The sequence below is a fragment of the Gambusia affinis genome, linkage group LG21 (genome assembly GCF_019740435.1).
Source record: "Gambusia affinis linkage group LG21, SWU_Gaff_1.0, whole genome shotgun sequence".
NCBI lineage: Eukaryota > Metazoa > Chordata > Actinopteri > Cyprinodontiformes > Poeciliidae > Gambusia > Gambusia affinis.
In genome coordinates, this window is record NC_057888.1 from 14,157,467 (window position 1) to 14,178,155 (window position 20,689).

The 20,689-nt window shown below is 38.8% G+C and overlaps 1 protein-coding gene and 1 long non-coding RNA gene across 9 annotated transcripts in view; one reads left to right on the forward strand and one right to left on the reverse strand.

Moving 5' to 3' along the window:
• Positions 1 to 4,162: 4,162 nt before the first annotated feature.
• The window catches only part of relch (RAB11 binding and LisH domain, coiled-coil and HEAT repeat containing), a 32,403-nt gene continuing 15,876 nt past the window's right edge, over positions 4,163 to 20,689 (reverse strand). For 4 of the 8 annotated variants that reach the window (XM_044105332.1, XM_044105331.1, XM_044105329.1 and 1 more), the window contains 19 exons: positions 20,254 to 20,366; positions 20,016 to 20,106; positions 19,139 to 19,210; positions 18,895 to 19,035; positions 18,639 to 18,803; positions 18,415 to 18,562; positions 18,148 to 18,304; positions 17,416 to 17,539; positions 17,150 to 17,198; positions 16,323 to 16,402; positions 15,467 to 15,573; positions 15,273 to 15,372; positions 13,870 to 13,952; positions 11,071 to 11,134; positions 10,812 to 10,950; positions 10,588 to 10,704; positions 7,607 to 7,695; positions 7,004 to 7,074; positions 4,163 to 5,446 (listed from right to left, as the gene is read on the reverse strand). In XM_044105332.1, coding sequence (XP_043961267.1) covers positions 5,326 to 5,446; positions 7,004 to 7,074; positions 7,607 to 7,695; positions 10,588 to 10,704; positions 10,812 to 10,950; positions 11,071 to 11,134; positions 13,870 to 13,952; positions 15,273 to 15,372; positions 15,467 to 15,573; positions 16,323 to 16,402; positions 17,150 to 17,198; positions 17,416 to 17,539; positions 18,148 to 18,304; positions 18,415 to 18,562; positions 18,639 to 18,803; positions 18,895 to 19,035; positions 19,139 to 19,210; positions 20,016 to 20,106; positions 20,254 to 20,366 — 2,031 coding nt within the window. In that variant the 3' untranslated portion in view covers positions 4,163 to 5,325. Of the gene's footprint in view, positions 5,447 to 7,003; positions 7,075 to 7,606; positions 7,696 to 10,587; positions 10,705 to 10,811; positions 10,951 to 11,070; positions 11,135 to 13,126; positions 13,210 to 13,869; positions 13,953 to 15,272; positions 15,373 to 15,466; positions 15,574 to 16,322; positions 16,403 to 17,149; positions 17,199 to 17,415; positions 17,540 to 18,147; positions 18,305 to 18,414; positions 18,563 to 18,638; positions 18,804 to 18,894; positions 19,036 to 19,138; positions 19,211 to 20,015; positions 20,107 to 20,253; positions 20,367 to 20,689 lie in introns of those variants that run through there. The other 4 variants (XM_044105330.1, XM_044105326.1, XM_044105327.1 and 1 more) reach the window with 3 other exon arrangements.
• Positions 7,737 to 16,056, forward strand: LOC122824544. Its single transcript, XR_006369532.1, has 4 exons — positions 7,737 to 9,585; positions 9,726 to 9,876; positions 13,877 to 13,991; positions 15,472 to 16,056. It is a non-coding gene; the product is annotated as an uncharacterized LOC122824544 (long non-coding RNA).

The following is a 20,689-nucleotide window of genomic DNA, read 5'->3' on the forward strand; positions in this document are numbered from 1 at the left end:
CGCACCTTGTCACTGTAGTTCATTTTGACGATGTTCCTTGTTTGTAGAAGTTCATATCAAAGTAAAGAAAGAGAGAGAGAGAGAGAGAGAGAAAAGAGGTCAGAGGTGAAGCAAGGAAAATGCAGACACGGGTAGCCATGTTGAGATTTTCATTGAGATTTCAGAATCCAATTAGGGTTTTATTTTCTTCTTCTTCTTCTTAGTAGTAGTAGTAGTCGTAGTGATTTTATATAGTATTCTATATTCATGATAGGGTAATTTGCAACATATGTTCTGTATTATCCACTCATGAGTGTTGTGTAAAAGAATGTGAAACAGTTTTTCTTCATGCAACATTTTTCTTAATACCTTGAACTTTTTGACTGGTGAATGATCACCCTTTCCAAGCATTCAATAAAGCACAGAGCCAAATTGTGATGGTTCCGCTTTTTGTACACTGCTATTAACGCCTGTATAACTGCAGATTAAACCAGAGAAAAACTGAAGACTTCCCTTCCAAGTTCGCCATCTTCCACCAGTCGGTGGCATCAACGTCAGCACATTGTTTTGCAATTTAGTTTTGTTTGCAAAATTAGTCAGGTCAGCAAAAACTTTACATGGTTAAAATCCTTGGTCAGATAAGTTATTGCTCATACCACACAGAAAATGCTTTTGTTTATTCACAAAAAATGTAAAGCATTTTTAATGTAATTCCAGTACATGTATAAAGGGCTACATGGTTTATAAAGGCACACATTTCAGTTACAGATTTTATTCAAAGCAGGAGAGACAGCTTGCGTGAAATTAAAAACACATTTGAAAGTTGTTCACAAGCAAAATTTTATTGCTAGCAGTTAGGGAAAGTGAATAGGACATATCTAATCATTTTAGACTGTGTCAAATTTGTCCCAGTTTAGCAACACAATCTTGAGATTTCTAATCATATTTAGTAAAGATCTAGCACAAGATGTTTTTTTCCCGGAGAGGGTCCTTTAACAAAAATCATCTTAAATGGGTTTTCATAAAACTTTGCACAGAGATTCTGGATAAAGATCCAATGCCATAGTGATAATAGAGTGATGAAGTGGATCTAACTATGGCACCAAAACTAAACCTGAACATTGAATTATTAAAACCCTTGGGAAATAACTTGACATTTTGGTTTACACAAGAGGTGCTCACATGCAAAACTGTGGCGTGGACACCGCCACCCACAGGGGTCATCCCCAGACCCACTCACCAAGTGACGCACAAAGGTTACTTCGGCAGGTGAAAACTCACGCTACAACACAGCCTTGAGGAGCGATGACCTCACAGAAACCAGAGCTGGACCCATGAAAATGCCAAAGGGGGCAAAACATGCAGGTAGGTTTAACTTTCCTGTTTAGGTTTTCGTCATAGAACCTGTGTGGGTTGGGGCCAACAAATACTTCCTGGAGTGTGGATCTAGTTAACAGTTTTCATCTGCACAGTGAACAAAAGTAAATTTTATGAAGTCCAATGATTGCCTCCAGGAAATCATGCAGCTGTTCCCTATTCCCAGGAAAGAAAAACAACACTGGATTCATTTCCTTGTGAATTTGCATGGCTCAGCCCACCTTGGCATGTGAGGGGATGAAAGGTTGGAGAAAGTGTGGAACATGATCTCTTCAAGTTGACAGTTATGCAAATCTGAAATCAAACTGTGCATTCTTGGAGGACTTGGTTAAGCTTGCGCAATCATTTCTTCTCGGTCGTAGTCAAAGTCATGAACTGCTGCAGTACTAGTGAGCATTTTTGGATTGGTATATAAATGTACTTTCATATCCACGTGCAGATATTTTCAGGATTGCTTGATGACATCAGAAGCAAAATACCAAGTCATTATCATTCAAGCTTTCTAATTCTTTTGGAGCTCAGTGTACCAAAAAAACAAAAACAAAAACAAAAACAAAAAAAAAACACGAACACATGCTGAAATTTTACCAGTAAAGTTAATGGTCTGTGTCGCAGTGAAAACTTGCTGAAATGAGCTGTTTTGTGGTCGAGTTTGCAGTAGCAATTAGGATTTAATTCTTAGCAATCAAAAACCTCAAGTTGAATTTAATTAAACTACAAAAATTCACATGTGATCTCTCTATGACTTTAAACCTGAAATGCTGCCAGTAAGGAGCAGTGATTGGCTCCATTTTGCAGAATCGGTTTCAAAACTGCAGCTCCTTGGCAAACAAACAGGCCAAAACCTTTATAGTTGAGTGCTGACCAAAATCAGCACTCAACTATAAAGTGCTGATTGTGTTGCAAGCACCAGAAGTCAACAATGTATAGAGATCATAGAGACAGACTGTTTCAGACGTCGTATTTAAAGAAAAATACAAACACATTTAATAAACTGAAACATAAAACACAGATTTTCTCTTAAATCAAAACATCCAAAGCCTGCTTTTGTATACAGATTTCAAAGGAAGCTCTTGGCATTGCTTTGGGTTTCCAACGGACACAGTAACAAGAGCACAAGTAAGAAAAACATACACACCAACCCTCACATCCACACAGAGTGGAATAATATTGTTCAGATACGGCCACAATGTTCCGGTGGTTTTCCTATTGCATCTGCATGGCTTCGTCTGTTTCAGGACAGATGGGACTCATGAGTCATCCTCCTCCCCAAAAGTGAGCAAGAACTTGGACCCCACTGCTGCAGTAGAGGCCATAATGCACACAGCATCTGGTTTGTCAAGATCAAATCACAGCATGTAATCACAAGCACTCATCACCTGTTGTCAAGCACGGTGGTGGAGGGTTGACGTTGACCATGACAGTGTCTGAAAGACCTTATTCACTGTAATAAAATGTTTTAAATGAGTAACAAGGCAATAAACCTGCAACCAACAGATCGAAAAAATAAATACTGAAAGATCTAGATTTGAACCGAGGATGAATGCTGTGGTAGGAGTTTCAATTCAAACATACTCCACTAACCCCAGAAGGAAATTAAACATATTCAGCTCAATTTATAGGGATTAGTTTAAAGTGATGTTTTGTGAAGTAATCGGTAAATTACTCTACTAGCTGTACACAGACGTCACCCTGCTTTCAGTGAAACCTAAGGAAATATTTAAAGAAATCTGCAGAAAGCTGGGGAGTCAACAAGCATACCTATAAAGATCACTACGAAGTAAAACTGTGCACAAATCATGTTAAACCCGAATTATCTGAAGCAGTATTGTGTAGAAGGAGCAAACATTCCTCCACGTCAATGTGAGAAACTGCTAAAGTCACACACGAGACATTTTCTTCCGGTTTTGCTACCAAAGGTGGATTTCAAAATCGATTAGATCATCAAAGCGAGTTTTTTTTTTTTTTCCCAAAACAGCCCAGGACTGTCCTGCGTAGGACGATGCTATCTACCTGGGGTTGTTTACTTCATTTGAGGACATGGCAGCCACTGAATGTTTTTTTTTATTTTTTTAAATTACATCCCGACATGCAAAATCTAAAAAAAAAAACAGTAGGGATATTTACTGTCACCGTAGCTTTACACATAGAGTTGTTTTGAAGAAGCAAACTATTCACCATCAATGCAAATGATACACAGGCACCTGCCTGCACACGCACACACACGCACACACCTCAATGGACGCAGCGGCACGCCTTCACGAGCCGCTTCCCTCCCAATCTGGAATGAATCGAGTATTTACCCACCTGGTCACTTATCAGTGATGGTTGTAGAATATTAGCCTGGATATGCAAATTCTACTCTTTATCGCATAGACATCCGACCGATACTGGCCTAACACTAAATAAATAAAAGGCCGCTTTGTTTTTTTTCCTCGTTTTTAATTAAAAACACAAATCAATGTGGTGAAACGGGCTAAAATGTCAACAAGAAAGGGCAATAAAGTTTGTACAAGATTCCGTGTTAACATTAATGGTAGAATTCCTATGGAGAAAAGATGTAAGGGTGTGCGCGGGTGTATGTTGGCTAAGATGTTGGGAATGTCCCATAAAATGGATTTTGGTTGCACAATAGGCCACAGCAAAAAGCTGGACGTGAAAGACAGAAAACATGTTGTTTTGTCTCCCTTTGAAATGGCTGCTTTACAGCTTTTCACACCTGCCGACACCTCGAGCCGCGGCAAGAACAGTCATAAAGGCAACCGTTCAAAGCCGTGCAAGGAGAAGTCAGAGAACGTTCTAGAAGTACCTTAAAGTACACAACCAATCCATCATTTATTACATCATGACATAAATTTCAAATATACAGAGAGTACTCTCCACCTCAGGTCAGTGTATGATACAGATATTTGCCGTTTCTCTTTGAGCTTCTCCAAAGCAGACAGTAAAACCAAATACCAACATTCTTGGAAAAAAAAAAAAAAAGTACAATCAGAAAAACAGCAACACACAGACAAGATGCAACGGCCAGAGAAGGTATCATTAAGACCAGTGTTTGCTTCAACATTACATTGTCAGAATTGAGGGGGAAAAAAAAAAAGTGGTAGTGATGATCATCATGTATAAGAATCCACATTAAAGCAACAAAAATCCATTATGAAGAACAAATAAGCAAAGTGAAGTGCAAATTTCTTTGGAAGTTGGAATAAAGTTTGTTTTTCCTTCATTAAGACATAAATAAACAATAAAATAGGAAGCTGTCAAATACAGACCTCAAAGAAATAAAGGCAAGACAAATGTGAATAATTTCAAGTAGGCAACACTTCTAAGTACAGACACATCGTATAAGTCATTTTAAACTGATGCACAGGCTTGCAGTTCAAACGTTTGCCTTAATTTCCCAAAAAAATTCAAGTTACCACACCATTTTTTTATTCCACCACAAAATGGTGCTCTTTAAAGTACTTCATGAAAACCTGCAGTATGAGCTCAGAGTTATGATTCCTGGAGAGGATGACTTCGAAAAGTTCAAATTAAATCCAATTCTGTGATCATTTCAAGCTCCTTGTCATCACTTTGCCAGAGTGTCCATAGTGTTCTGCTTAACACCCCCCTGCTTCTATTTCTGAAATGAAAATGTTAACACTGACAAATAAAGCCAGACCCTCAGTTCCTGACATTGCGCACGTCGTGATAAAGAATTAAGGGTGAAAAGTGGGCACAAAAAAGGGGTGAAGGCTTTCACAGGCTTTCACTGCAAATCGCCCCAACCCCTCCCAAACACTTCAGTTCTTAAAGTAGTACGCATCTCTGCAGCATTATTTTCACGTCTCATCGTATTTGATTTAGCAACACAATTGCGTAACTACTTTGGGCTGCACCAGAGCTTTCTTCGCTGAAATAAAACACCTCCAGGAACAACAGGGGGCTTTGTCAGTTCATCGCGATGGCTCATCGGACGTCAGTCAGTTACTTCTTTCTCTGGAAGACGTTGGCCAGCATTGCTCCAGAGGTGGTCAGCTGACCCATCTTACTCAGAAACTTGGTCTTGGCATCTTCACCCACCAAACTGGAGGCAATAGAAATTGATCTATTAAAGGAAAAACCACAAAAAAAAAAGGTCAAAATAGTTTCAATTTGTATATTAAAATGTTGAAATCATGAGCTGAAAAATATTTTAAAACAGCCACGTTTCGATCTTTAACGTTCCTACTGTCAGATGTTTTACACTCTGCCCGACTTTTTTTAAAGAGGAAATACTACGTGCCAGCTGAAACGCTCCTGATCTTTACAGTCCAACGGCTCCTTAAGTTCCTCTTTTGGGTTAGTTACGACTCTGGCTGATGCAGTGGAGAAGTTAACAGCACCAGTCTGAACTGCTCTATTGCTCAACAGAAGAACAAACATCATATCTTAACGGCAACTGTAAACAAGAGCCAATGAGCATATGATGTTGAGTCTTCTATGGTTAGTGGTCAGCATTACCAAACAGCGTTCGGTTCAGAAGAACTCATAAAAGAAAATGGTGAGTTTCACAAGGTTTCAGTTTTCCTGTGGAGTGAATCCTTTTTTTTTGTGGAACACCGTTGGAATTTCTGGTCCGATGAAAATCTTACAAATATTTTTTTAGACATGTTCCAGGAGAACTGAAAGTTGTGTTTGTATCAGCGTAGAAACACTTTAGGTTTTGTGGTCAATAAGCTCATTGCTGATCAAATGAAGACTCCTGAGCTTTTTCAGCTTTCCTAACTTCTTAAAGTACTTTCATTTTCTTCCTTACCCCTGTATTAGAATCTTCATAAAAAGGATAATTGTTCCTACAAGGAGTAGATCGATCAACATGTCAGTTACATGCCAGAGAAACTTCTCTACATGTCAGAAGTTCAGGTGAAATGATTACAAATTTAATGGCTTGTCAGTTAATTATAAATATTGGAATAGTACAATCAGACCATCTGTACGAAACAAATAGCATAGAACAAGGGGCTAGGTCAGTTCAGAATTTAAAACTTAAAAGTTAAAAATCCAATCTTTTTTTATGACAAGTGAACGTTTCATATTATTGTACATGGTAATCTTTGTTGAGGAAACTGTAACCAATTTATACAATATCTATTTACATTATGAAGAGTTTGCAAATAGAGATTAAACTCTCTAATCTTGCTAATCTTTACAAGGTCACATGCTAGCTCAGTAAAGATTTTGTATTTGCTTTGAAATCATAAATAAATCTTACTGCTGCTCTCTTTGTGTTTCTTATATGAATGATGACAATTAAAGACAGAATGGCTGCATAGGCCTCACTGTTACAGTATGAATGAAGATTTACCTATCTAAAATAATAACGTATTTGTTTCCAAAAAATATTAAACTGGAAACTGTTAATCTTTTTAAAATGATGCGTAAGATGAAATATCTTGTGATATGGTGCAGTTCTATTATCGGAAGATGAAAAAGATTATAGCTGGTGGGTTTAGGTCTAAATTCATCTTTAAGTTTTAACAACATGAAAGGTTTATGTTTGGTTTTGCTAGAATCCTCCCATGAATCTATACAAACTCTGATCATTGAGAAGGATATGCATCATTTTTGACATACAATGTTTAAATATCTTATAGAAACATTTCCCAGTGAAGAAGAGACTCACCCTTGGGCATCAGAAATTCCTCTGTTTTCCACCTTTATTTCACACTCTTTGATCATAGACCCTAAAATCACCTTTTAGAAAAAAAGAAAAAAAATAGTTTGAGCTGAAATGTCACATCTGTAAAACACTGAAATGATTTACACAAACTCCATCTGTACCCTCCACGTGACATAAATTAACTGGATGTTCCGAGATGCCGAATAGCCCACTAAACTTGACAAATCTAAGATGCTGCACCTGTTTAATGCCTGGAAAATATAATTTAACCCTGGAATCAGGATCATAGGGACAGAGCGGATGTACAGAGCGACGGCTCAACTGATCATTAGTCACCTTGGGAAAATGCTCACATGAACTGGATAGCGTGAGACTTGATGACCAAAATAAATATTTTAGGTGTGTGTCTGAGTGTTTCCGTGAAAGATGTAAAGAGCCAGACGGATACCCTGGGAATTATGAATAATAAAAAAAAATAAAAAAATTGAGGCAGCCTGGTGCAGCAGTTCTTAAGAATGCAGATATTCGTGTGTGTGAATTTGAAGAAATCCCCTGTTTGTATGGGCGTCTGTGTGTGTGTGTGTGTGTGTCTGTGCATCTCCTGACCTCATGCTCTGGAGACAGTTGCTCCATGTCGGCATGCAGACACCTGAGGCCTGGCAGGAAATGGTTGACCATGACCTCCTCAGAAATGACTGGACAACGCAACACGTTAAGGAGGAAAGCAAAATCTTAGTGCCGGTTCATTTGAAGCGTCACAAATGTATTCATGTACAGAAGGTTTTTCAGGCTTTTAAAAGTTTCCAGATTGTCTTATAGCAAATCTTAATGTGGTTTCAATTAATAGCTTACAGACAAAGTTACACAAAGAACAACTATGCTCCAGCGCCATTATGATTCAGACTCTTTGTTACCACATACCATACTAAGTTCTGGTGCATACCACTCCAGCAGCTCATGATGTTTTAATTAATCAGTCTGTCTTTATTAAAATTTCTCAAAAGTGATCATAGTTTAAACATAACTCATCTGTCAAACTGGATGGAAGTGATGTGACTAAGAAGAGTTGCACTACACCAGTTCAGAAGATGATCTTCAGCACAGAACTGTCTCTAGGTAAATGCTTTTTTTAAAAACGAAAACAACTTTCACTTGAAGTTGGACTTTTGCACAATTTAAAAACCTAGACATATGAGCTAGATCTGACTTCCCCGAGTAGCACAGCACATGGCACCCTAAGGGCTGTGATCACTGTGAATGAGCTCCAGATAGTGCCTCCATTGATGGGAGAATCTTACAAAGAAGCAATCGGTACATGATCACAGTGGAGGAGCTACCAGACTGAGAGAACTCCTTAGGTGATTTTGTGCCAGAAAAACTCCCAGAGAAGCATGGGATGCACAACTTGACTCAACAAACATGAAACTATTTGATCAAAACTCCCCCAAACCTCTTGGGAGGAAAAACACAGTCACTGATTAAGACCATCCTATAAGACCACTACGCAGATGGCTTCCTCAGATTTGAAACATGAATTCCAGGTATAAAGTCCATGCTTTTAAAATTTAACATTTTCCATTTTATTTTTATTTCAAATGTATCCATTTTTTTCCACATATAAATGGAAAAGTTTACTTTTATTTTACGATAAATAGCTGCATACTACCATACTTTTTTCTGTTTCTGTGCATAAAATTATACCACTTTACAGAAGAAACGTACAGTCAATTTAAATGAACATTCCCAAGCAAAAAAACAAAAAAAACAAAAAAAACACAAAAAACAAACAAAAAAATCCCCCCAAACAATTGGCTTTGATTGATGCAAGTCAAGGACTCCAGTTCTCGATAATGGTGAAAAAAACTAAGGCTTTTAATCTAGTGAGCAGGAACAGATAGAACCTGTAAAAAATATTTCTTTTACTATTGAAAGCAAGTTGTTTTGTCAGAACCAAATGCGAATATAGTTTTAAAGTTGAATCAAAAATGTATTTTATTTAGCTTTGATGTTTCTCCCTTGCTAATTGTGTAAACATTTTGAAAGCTTAACTGCTGTTCAAACCCAAGATTTTTAATTTCATTTTTAGATATTTTCAATATCTATGTGAAATAAGAAAATATAAAATAAAATAACAGTAAATGTACTGAGAAAATGTTATGTTCTGTATCTTTCACTCTTTTTTCCCTCTTGCCACTGAAAACAAAAAGTGGAATAAAGGTAATGCTGCTAACCTATCCACAACTGCCCTGGCTCTGCCACATGTCAAAGTTTGAGGGGCCTATGAGGGAAGAACGGTGAACAAACGTGTATTTTTAGACATGGGAATGTACAGCTTCAGAGCCTGTCACACTGATTACAAGAAAAAAAAAAAAAAAAGTACAGTGGGAGGTATACCCTGTGAGGTTAGGGCTACACCTCCTGGACACGACAACACTGAAATGACAGCCTAACAAAAATCCACAGGAATGAACCTCAGGCCAGCTGGGCTCTGTCTGTGTGTTCTGGACCTGGGTGTGGCACGGCCGATGGAGGAAAGGCGCGGCCGGGAGAAGGAAAAAGAATCACAGTAGAGCGGGATGAAAGAGGTAAAGCAAATGCAACGTAAATGAGGATCTATCCAGAGAACAGTTGCTGAGGATTGTAGCTGCTGTTTTTCTTCACACACTTTCTCTTGCTCTCATCCTTTCCTTTACCGAACCAACCCTGTAATTACTTGTATCCCCAGAATGGAGACAGCTTGCTTTTCCTTTCTCCTACTGCCAAATGACAGGCAAACCCAGCCAACGTACACAGTCAACCACACTCTCAGGCAGTGAGACCACACCGATACGTACCAGCAACTGGGTCAACATCCAGGAGCAAACCAGAGCAGCATGGTGAGCTCTTTATCCAGTCACACACTGACTCGCACATGACAAAGAGAGTAAATACATAAACTAATTTTAAATAATTATCATCTAATTTAGTAATTGCTAATTGGCATACACACATGCTCATTTGCTGAAAGACCACCACCCTCAGAACAGTAAATAAGCCAAAACTTCAAAAGAAATGTTGCATTTTGCACTGTGTGTAAATAGATTTTAACAGAACTTGTAAGGTAGCAGTTCTAGCTTGACCTGGTTCAAATTCTGAAAAATGAAAGAAGAAAAAAAAATCTTTTGCTATCCAAATATTAATCCCCCCCCAAAAAAAACAGACCACTAGACAGTATTTCTTGTTAAAGATGCATCATTTTCTACAAATGATCAAGAATACACTAAAGAAATGCTATGTTGTTGCATTTTGTGACACAAAATACAAAAACATGCACTCTCTTATTTAAAAAAAAAAAAAGAAAAAAAAAAGTAATTGGATTCTTTGTTTATAAATATATTTTAACATATTTCCAACATTGTCTAAGAAAGGCCTAAGTGGTTAAATCTGCAAAATGTGCCAATTTCTTTTAATCTGACTAATCAATTAAGCATCAGAATAGCTGATCAAAAATCAGAATAGTCAATCATCAGAAAATTGATAGAACAATAGATTACTAAAATAATCGTTAGTTGCAGCCCTAGAATCAAGACAAGAAAAATGAAGGATACAGCAGCAGGAGAGGGCACTGTAGGCCTCAAACAGGTGGATGGCGATGTCAATCCTCTTGCCTTCCACCGACTGGCTGTTGTTGGCTAATGCAAGCTTATGAAGGTGCGGGAGAACAACTTCAGGGACACAAAGAAGTCAAAGACAGAAACAAAACCTTAGTGTACATCGCAAAAACATGACTGTGAAGTACGGGAGAGGGTTTTATGGCGCATATGGTGCATACAGTCGTCTCTGAAGCGCGGCTCTGCGTTAGGACCGACCCTTCCAAACGTCCTGATGATCTCCATGTGCAAAGAGTGCTGATCCTGGTACTGAGGGTCTTCAAGGAACGATGCCAGCTGCATTTTCACACGCTCCAGCAGCTACGCACAAACACGTAAAGCATTAGCTGATATTTTCCACACATGTGGAAAATCACCATGAAACAACCGCATCGTTAGCGTATAAATGTAAAGTCTTAAATCGGCTGTTAATTTTCGTACCTCTTTTTGTGTGACAGTCTCCATGATGGTACCAAAGGCAGGAATAGTGGCAATCCTAACTGATCTGCAAACAGCAGGAAAACACACAAAACAAAACACTGACCACTTTCTGCTATTGCGTCACTCTGTTAGTTTTTCATTTTTCTAAATAATTTGACTTCAAACCACAACCAGAAAGACCTAAATGTTATCTGCAAAAAGATGCCCAGTATTTTAAACCATTTGCAGGAGTAGATTGTGGTGTTCAGATCCCACTAAAGCGGCTCGTGTGGCTGCAAAGGCTGTCATCAGTGGAGAGACTCCTACAGGTTTCCCAGGCCACTTTCAGGTTTTCAAACAAAGATGCAACCTGATTCCAAAACTTAAATTATGTATTTATGCACATTCCTTAATTCAGTGGCACCTTCGGTCTACAATGAGCAAAACCACAAACGAGTAGGTTTACTGTGGTTAACATGTGTTCTATGTTTCATCCAAATGCAGCGCTTAAGAGTGTAATGAGCTGACTGAAGCCCTAAATAAGACAGAGGTGGTTGTTGTGTAGCTCGTTCAAGCTCCGTTTAGCTTCTTTCATGAGCAGATGTAACATTTAGGCTGAGCGAAGGTGGCAGTTGGACAACTAATCTCCAATACCTATACCTGATTTCTGCATCCCTGTCTGGGCTGTACGACCTGCTTTGGTGCCGTACAGTACAGTGAGCTTACTACTGACTGAGCATTTGCAATGGAGGTGGTCTCACTACTAATGATTAACTCGACTCAATTGTGGTAAGGTATTAAAAATGTGCCCTATGGTCGGTAAATGAGGACAGTGATGCAAGATTATAGCACATGCCTTGAGTTTTCAGGGTTTTAAAACAAAAAGAGCAACAATTTGCAGATAACATCAGATCAAACCTGACATTTAGTGTTGAGTCGAGAGACAGAGTTAGTTGTTTCTTAACTAACGAATAACACACAAAAGATAACAGTCAACTTTATAAAATGGCTTAAAAACTAAAGATTTCCTAAAGTGAGGATCTATGGAGTACTTGATAGTAGTCAGTATGTTACATGTAATTGACAGCATTTGAGGCCCATTGCGCAGACTACTAAGCCAGTGTGTGCCACACTGTCCAATGGTGTTTCATTTGGGGGAAGCAACTACAAGCTAGCTGATGACAAAGAAGAATGTGCATCAAAGACTGACAGTAGATCCTGTCTATGTGCGTCTAAGTGATTGTCACTGAGCACATATGGGCTCTCACGGTGATTATAGTTTGGAGAAGAAAGGTGTTGGGATGAAGAAGTCAGATAAGGACTAATAAAACTGGGATCTACTCCAGAGGAGATTTCAGACATCTTTAACTAAATCCTAAAAGGTGCAAAGCAGTTTAACAATTCCCAACCGTAAAGCTTTGCATCCTTCTTAATCTGATAGTTGCTAAGTAAAATGGACCATGAGACTAATTAGCATATGTGTTCAAATAATACTAATGTTCAGTCTGTCATTTACAGCACATTTGTCTTAAACTGACTAGTTATGTCAAAATATCTGAAGCACAGGTAGTAAAATTTGATGCACATTGCAATCAATAATATAGCTTATTACTTGAGCTGTTTTAGATATTGGGAAATTGCTCTTCAGTGAGTGGTTGTTAAATGAAGTTAAATTTGTATCCTCTCATGGCCACTGTAATTGTAAAAATATTTAATTTCTGATTTTTTCTTATATTCTGCCAACTGTACAACATTTTTTTTAAGTTACACGCAATTAGTAAGATATTAATACTAAAATTGTGTACAGGTTTAATGTAGAAGCTCATGCCAACTGTATGTACAAACATGTGTATTTACATAGAATGATGGTATGAAAGAGGCTGCATTCCAACAGGGTTGCTACAAATGTTGTCATTAAAAGTCTTTCAGTTCCATTTCATCTTTCTGCAGGTTAAATATGATCCAACACATGGCATTGCTAAGGCAAATGTAAACAAACCAACCATGTTACACTGTAAGGATGCAGCCAACAAAATGACAATGATTTTTCTTTCTGTTTTTGCATTGATTAACTCACAATTCAGGCCCACTGCACAGTGTTATTAGGGCTGGAGCCGCCCGACGGTCAACTAATGCTTCACTCATGCCTCGAAGAACCAACTGCAAACCCACCACACAGCAGGATGAGAGAGTGGGAGAGGTACGGGAAAGGAGAGGTGAGAGTGAGAAGAGATAGAGGGGATAATACAGGTTATAGAGTGAAAGAAAAAAAAAAGAACAGGGTGACAGGATAAATAGAGAGATGGGGCAAAAATTATAACCAACCACCAATAGAATCCTTTAGAAGATGCCCTGCTTCAACAAGGAGAGGGAGGGGGAGGAAGAGTAGGGGTTGGGAGTAACAAGTGAACATGCAGGGGTGATGCTGTTGGATGGTATTGCATGCAGCGATCTGAAGGGAACGGGTTAGTGTTAAGAGACAGGTGAGGCGATGAGAGCTGGCATGCGCTAGTGTTGCAGGTTGATGACGAACACTTGCAGAAAATTTGTGTGAAGAGTGGCTGCGCATTAGAACCACCCTAGCACAGCCCAAACCTAAACAGGAGCCTCTTGAAACTATAAAACAAAGCCAATTTAATGCAAACGGTCTCACTGAAACCCTGAATCTTAAGAGGGATTACGTAATGCCGTTAGAAATGATCAAGTTTTGCGGTAAAATTTGCTCCACGCAGGTGCAGACTCGTTCTAGTGCGATAGTTCTCAGGCGGCGGAGAGAAGGGGGAAAGAGACGCAGCATTGTTTTACTGTTGATCCACTTACATTTCAGGGTCGGAAGACAGTGTGATGAGAGCCGGCACCACTCTCTGAGCTACCAGCGTCTCATTCACCCCCTTCACCAGCAGCTGATCGGATTGGACAGAGCCAGCCGTGAAGTCACATAGGTGGGTGGGGCGTTTGGGACAAGAGCGAGCAACACCGGCAAAAGACAGAGAAGAAAAACAAAACAAAACAAAAAAGCAAACGAAAGAAAGTAGGGAAAAAGAAAAAACAAAACACAAAAAAGATAGAAATAAAGTGATATACAATGACAAGAACTATAGCTGCAAGGCACAGAACGGCACTACAAATCAGGCAAATGTGTGTACATACAGTTCTACAAACTCACACACACATCCACTCATACTCTAGCTCAGATTCAACTACGGTAAAGCGAGCTCAAAGCCGTGGGTTCTTTCCACAGACTCCAGATCACATTAGTTCATCCAATTAAAATCAGGAAATTTTAAAAGCAGGGAATTTGATCTGGCATCTGTGGTAAAGGTCCTCCCCCTCAATCCACAGTCCTAACGATGGTGGACAACTGTACACTATGGGATGGTGACAGTGATGTGCTTTGGGAAAGGGTACAAAATTTACAAAACAAGGGGACATGAAAACAGCTTCCCATTCTTCCTCCCCCAATTATAAAGATAAGCAAAGTTCCACTGCTTTAACTAGACCCTTATGCCAACATCTGATCTAAAGGTTGCACAGACCTCAGTTTGAATGTTTTGCCTCAAGAGGTTTCAAGCATCCCAATCAGGTAATTATTGCAGATCAGCAATAATGTCTGTTTCTACAAGGCCTGAAATTCTGACAGTAAAAATAATGTTCCAGACTACTCTCAGTTTGCTGACCTCAGTGGTTTAATACAGAGCAGATATTTTTATAGCAACTTCTGAGATCATTGTGTAGTGAAAGATCTGACGTTGGCTTGAGGAGGGTTTAACCATTACAGCTGGAACCAGAGGGCTGAGAACATTTTGCTAAAGTCTTCACTTACATTCAAAAGACACAACCGCTTAATATCATATGCATCTTAAGCAGCAACAGCAGCAGAAAGCAAAGCTAGCACATTTACAGCAAATAGATGAACATCAACATAGATGCATACTGCAGAACGGTAAATATATGTTTAAAAACTGCAGGCAAATATTTAAATACTTGCAGATATAGGAGAATTATATAGTCACTTTATAATTAATAACCTATTTAAATAATTTTAAAAAATCAAATAAATTAGAACTATAAATAATTCTTAAGTACATTAAATAAAGAAGATTATATTTACTCTTTGATGCTTACAAAACATATTACATTATTTATTTCAATGTCTTAGTAAGAATGTGACAAAAAATATTCTGGTACATGAAGAAAAATCAATATAAGAGATCAGTTTGTACCTCAAACATTCGTGCTGCGGTACACCGCACCAGAGCAGATGTGTGGACAACCCCGTACCATAAAACAGTCAGCAGCAGCTCATGATACGCTGGGTTGGCACTGACATGGACAAAAACATGAAATGACAAACTTAGCTGTCATCTACTTAATTATCAATATGTCATATGTATTTATTTGTGTGTTTGTGTCTTACCCAAGCTCTACAAAGGAGGCCTTCAGGCTGTCAAGAGGAGCATGAGACAGAGAGAGAGTCGTCATGACATCCTCCAGGAATCCCACCAACAGCTTGCGGTCTTCCTCCTGCATAGATTTGATCAGTCACATCATCAGAATACATATCAAACTAATATACTAGCATTTTCATATCCACATATGTATGTACTTTTAGAAGAGTAGGAGGCACCAAAATGAAAATTTGGGATGAAAACAGATATTAATACTGCTGTTATGTTATGAGAAAAAAGTGATAAAAAAAACTTAGACTGATATGTCAAAATATTACTAATGTCGGTCGATACCGATGCTAATGATGTATAATGCATCCCTGGTTCCAATACACAAAATGATTATCCTTTTACTGTATTAACGTTTTTAAGCATTTCCTAAATTTGTGTTATTTACAAGAAATTAGACTTTTTTCAATCTAATTTTCTGGTACCCGGTGTGCAATTACACAATGCATAAAGATACTAGATTTAGAAGAAAAATTAATCAATATCATTATGAAAAAAACAGCATGTTTGCTGATGCATTTTCGGTTGAGTGAAAAAAAAGAAAAGAACAGGACTTTTGTTGCATGAATGTGGATAATCTTATTTCAATTTTATTCTAGATTCAACACTACCACTTTATATCGGGTAATCTCTAACAAATTATTTCATTTATGGTCGTCATTTGTTACATTTAAGTTGTGAATGAAAATAAAACTTACACAAATGAATTTGTAAGTGTTGTGGTCTTTAATAAAACGGATAAACTAGTAAGCCCATCAAATATTGGCGCATCTCGCATAAAAAACAGCTTTAGGCTCTCTGCAGATTTAAAGTTACCTGATTGTAACATGTCAGCACTCCAGTGGCATAGATTGGGACTGTAGCTTTGGTCAGTATGCCGTTCCCTGCTGAGGCATCTGACAGAGCAATGAAAAATACAAGTTAGGTGAACTACACAAAGTGGAGAAAATTTTATTAAACAACAGTACTTAATGTTAAAACAGTATGGAAGAAATTCAGCTTTTGAATAAATTACAAGAAGAAAATAAAAATAGTCCTTCTGTAGAAATGTGTTTCTAAAGCAACGTACAATGATCAAACTATTACATCAAACCAATACACATGTGCTTTAGCATCCTTTCATAGCGCTTGGTTAATTATTAAAATGGAAAAAAAAAAAAAATCAACAGCATACATATATGGGGAGATGATTGGCAGTGAATCGCATAATGGCCCACATTTCTTACCATGACTTAGTCTGAAAGAAATGTGGCCTGATTATCCTTCTATTGTATTGTGGTCTTCCAGAAACCCACAGAATAAGACCCATGCTATGTAAAGATCAGGATAACCTCAACACTGACAGAGTTTCAGATGAAAACACATTTCATAAATGGCCACAATACCAACGCTAAATGACTTGGCAGCTAAATGAAACCAAGGACACCGTTATAACTGCAGAACCATGTCTGGAATTAAAAACAACAACAACAGAAGAGAAACAAGAAGAATAAGAAGAGGGGGAACACCCAACGCTGACTCCAAATAGCTTGTTTACATCGATTGTCTGGAGTTTAAACTTCATCTATCAACATTCTCTTGAGAGAGTTTAGAACAATATATAAACACACAAAACAAATGAGAGAAAGTAAAATAGCCCTCACCGACATTCTCTTCTGATAGTCTGAGAATCTCCTGGAATTGAGGCTTCACCTAAACAAACCAGACGACACACACAGTACATCCATGTCACTCATCTATGGTGAGTCTTTGAAAAAAGAAAAAAAAAAGCTTGTTTGCTGTGAATACTGGCAAGCTAAAACATTTGATACAGTAATAGCACTAGACTTGAAACTTAGACTCATAAAATAAACCAACAGAGAAAACCATGACTACGTGATATGACATGTGGTAGTTGACTGGAGTTTACCTTAGTGTTGGTGAAGATCTTGCCAAACGTGCGACAGAACCTCCAGAAAAAGCGGGAGAACTCGTGAACGCAGGTTGATGAAGTCACGTTGATGCGACCCACAATCTCTATGAGCTGAGGAAGGCTGGACAAAACACACACAGGAATTAAGTTAACAATTTTGTGAAAATTTCAATCCATTGTTTAATATGTATAGATTACTGAAAACAGTGCTTTCAAATATTAACAGCGTTTACACTTTCTATGCTTTGTCTCGTCACATCTATAAACTTAATTGTATTTTATTGGGATTTTATGAAAGACACCGACAAATGATACACTGTTCCAATTTTTTTTTTCAGACAGAAATCTGAAAAGTGCGGCATGTATTCAGCACTGCTCTGTAAAGCTGTTGTTGCAGTCACAAAGAAATGTTTCCTGGAACAAGCCTCCCATAAACGACTAACTGAGTTTATAGTTTATATGTTTTGAAAAGCTTATGTGACAAGTTAGTCTATCATTTATAATCTCCATAAAATAGTGTAGTTTGTGGGAGTCCATTGTCAAAATTGGAGTAAGTTCAAGCAGCATGCATGTGCAAGCCACAGTCTAAATGCATCTATTTACATTAGTTGAAATCTTCGAAAACAAGTTTAAATGAGTCATTAAAATTTTGTTGAATTTCTCAACCCTTTGTTAATTTCCCCTTATCTAGTAGGTTTTACATTAAGTGCTCATGTGTGTATATCTTACAGCTGGTTGACCACCCACAGCAGGCTTTCCCAGCCAGTGGTTCCTTCATGCTCCAGTTGGTGGTCATAGAGGAGCAGCAGGGAGCTGAGCAGCTCTCTGTTCCCAATGATGATAGCCATGTCCTGAAGAGGAGAGGCTGGCCTCGGGAACCGGGTCACTGGGTGACAGACAAACGCTGCTCATTCACCCCATCTTTCGGCTAAAGCTTCTGCTGACCTATTGCAGTTTTTGTAAACAGAGATGTGTACGCGTTCTTGGGCATTTTACCTTCTATTGCAGGTATGTCTTCGTGTGGCTTGGCTCTGCTGGTGAAGGGTGCATTCTGCAGCACCACTGCAAACAGAGGCGGAATAAGGGACTGGAGAGCTGACAGGAAAACATGAAGTTTGTGCTCATCCAGTCCGTGTTCTCCCTGCTGCGGAGAGAAGTCTCAGTTAGCATGAAAAGCAAACTACAGCAGACCCAAATAAAGCAACACACAGAAACTCAACTGTTAGCAGTTTCTCTATACGAGCCAGCAGAGAAGGTATGAGTGCAGTGTGCAGGGTGCCCAGCTCTGTGGTCCAGGCAGCAAAGGCAGGAATGAAGACCTGATGGACTGCGTTGACCACCCGCTCTGATGGGTCCCCAAGCGAGAGCAGCATTAACTCAAACCCCTGCAAAGGATAAAGTGGCAGTTTGTGTGGATCAGTTGAGTGGGATTAAAAAGAAAGCCATGATTTACATTCCTCTTCCCAGGATATTTACCTGGGCGTATTTGTCAGAGTCATCAATGTAACCCATAATAATACCCAGACTTTTGACCACAGCCTCTCTGACCATGTCAGCCTTGTCCTCAGCCAGCATCTGCTGCAGCATAGACAACACCAGCGAGCTACGGATTTCCTTCTGAAAACAAGAGGGAAGAAGTGAGGGTTTAAAAAAAAAAAAAAAGAGAAACCAACAAAGCTACATAATCCTCGTTTGAACTCTGTGCTCAGTTTAAACTTACAGGCAGGTACGGAGCTAAGGCTCCACAGGCTTCAGCCACCAACAACCGCCTCTCAGGATATTTGTGGTTAATCTGTGGAGGCCAAATGTACACATACAAATATTGAATGTAAAAGAGGAACATAAGTTGAAAAGGAAGACAGACAGACTGGGGTTGCAGTCACAAAGGAATGGAAACAAGTGGAGTGTCATAAACATGCTGACCCTGTGGAAACCACAGTTTGTCTTTGTCTGCAGATTCTCAGCCTCTGGACGGCTGGCAGCGGCCATTGCCACGGCAATAGCTTTCTGTTGATCATGAGTGTGGTTGCACAGGTGGCAATAAAAACAAAAATGCTATCTCTTTCATGCCAGGGTCTCTCACAAAGCCCTGAAAGCAATTTTCATAATCAGAGAGCAGCACTAAACAGATTTCTGACTGAAACAAAGTGATTTCTTTATAGTTTCCATTTTGCATCAAGGCTTAGGACATCTCTTGCATAATTTACATTTGAATATATATCTGTATGGGGTATTAGACACTCAAAATAAATGAAATGATTAAAAATCTTGACCTTTGACCCTGGATAAATGGTAAAATAGCTTAAAAGAACATAAAAGTATTTTTTTTTGTCTAGAGTAAAATATGAAACAAGAAGGGAAAACATTACATATGCAATTAACTGATGGTTCTCGCCCGAAATGTCATGCTGGAGATAGGCACCAGCGCCCCTCCTGATCCCGTTAGGGAGAAGGTTGTAAAGAAGATGGATGGATGGATGTTGTAACATGAGAAAACGTGAAAAGATCTAGGGATATACATATCTTTTGAAAGGCAATGAAATTCAGTGGTGCCAAGTGAACAAAAAATGATGATGATTGAAGTGAATGTACTGTACCTGTTCCCAACATTGAGGAAGCAGCTCGGCTTCGACTCGAGTGGGACCCACATGTCTTGCAAATGCAACGCAGCCCGTCAGGATCATTTGTCTACGGGCACACAAATCCACTTATATGAGAAAGCATCAGTACACGAGTACTGTATTATTTTCCTTCATCTAAGCAGGATGGCAAAACCTAAAAAGAGACCGAACAATTAAACATGGTGTCCATTATGTTTACAATATACACAATTACCTCTGCTCATCATCCGGTCTCTTTATCAGGTTGAAGAGGATGTGGAGGAGCTGGTCCCTCTCCTTAGGTTCTGGGTGAAGACATGCAGTGCACAATATGAGGGGAATCAGCTCCTGAGGGGAGAAGAAGACAAACAGAAGGTGTCATATTACATTAAACACCTTTCATAAGCAGTTTAAAAGAGAAGAAGAAAAGGTGGTTGATACTGAGCAGGTTAGTCAATGGAAAAGCCGAAGCAATAAAGGAGGAGGTTAGGTCAATAAAAACAGGAAGAAAATTGGAACGTCACAGGCAGAACACGACACATAGGGTAACTTTTGGAAAATAGGGGGTCCTTTAATGCCGTTGAAAACTTGCTTACCTCAAATATCATGTCGGCCTTATAAGGACTCATTCAGCGTTGGAGTCACACACACATTTAATGTTATGTACTGTA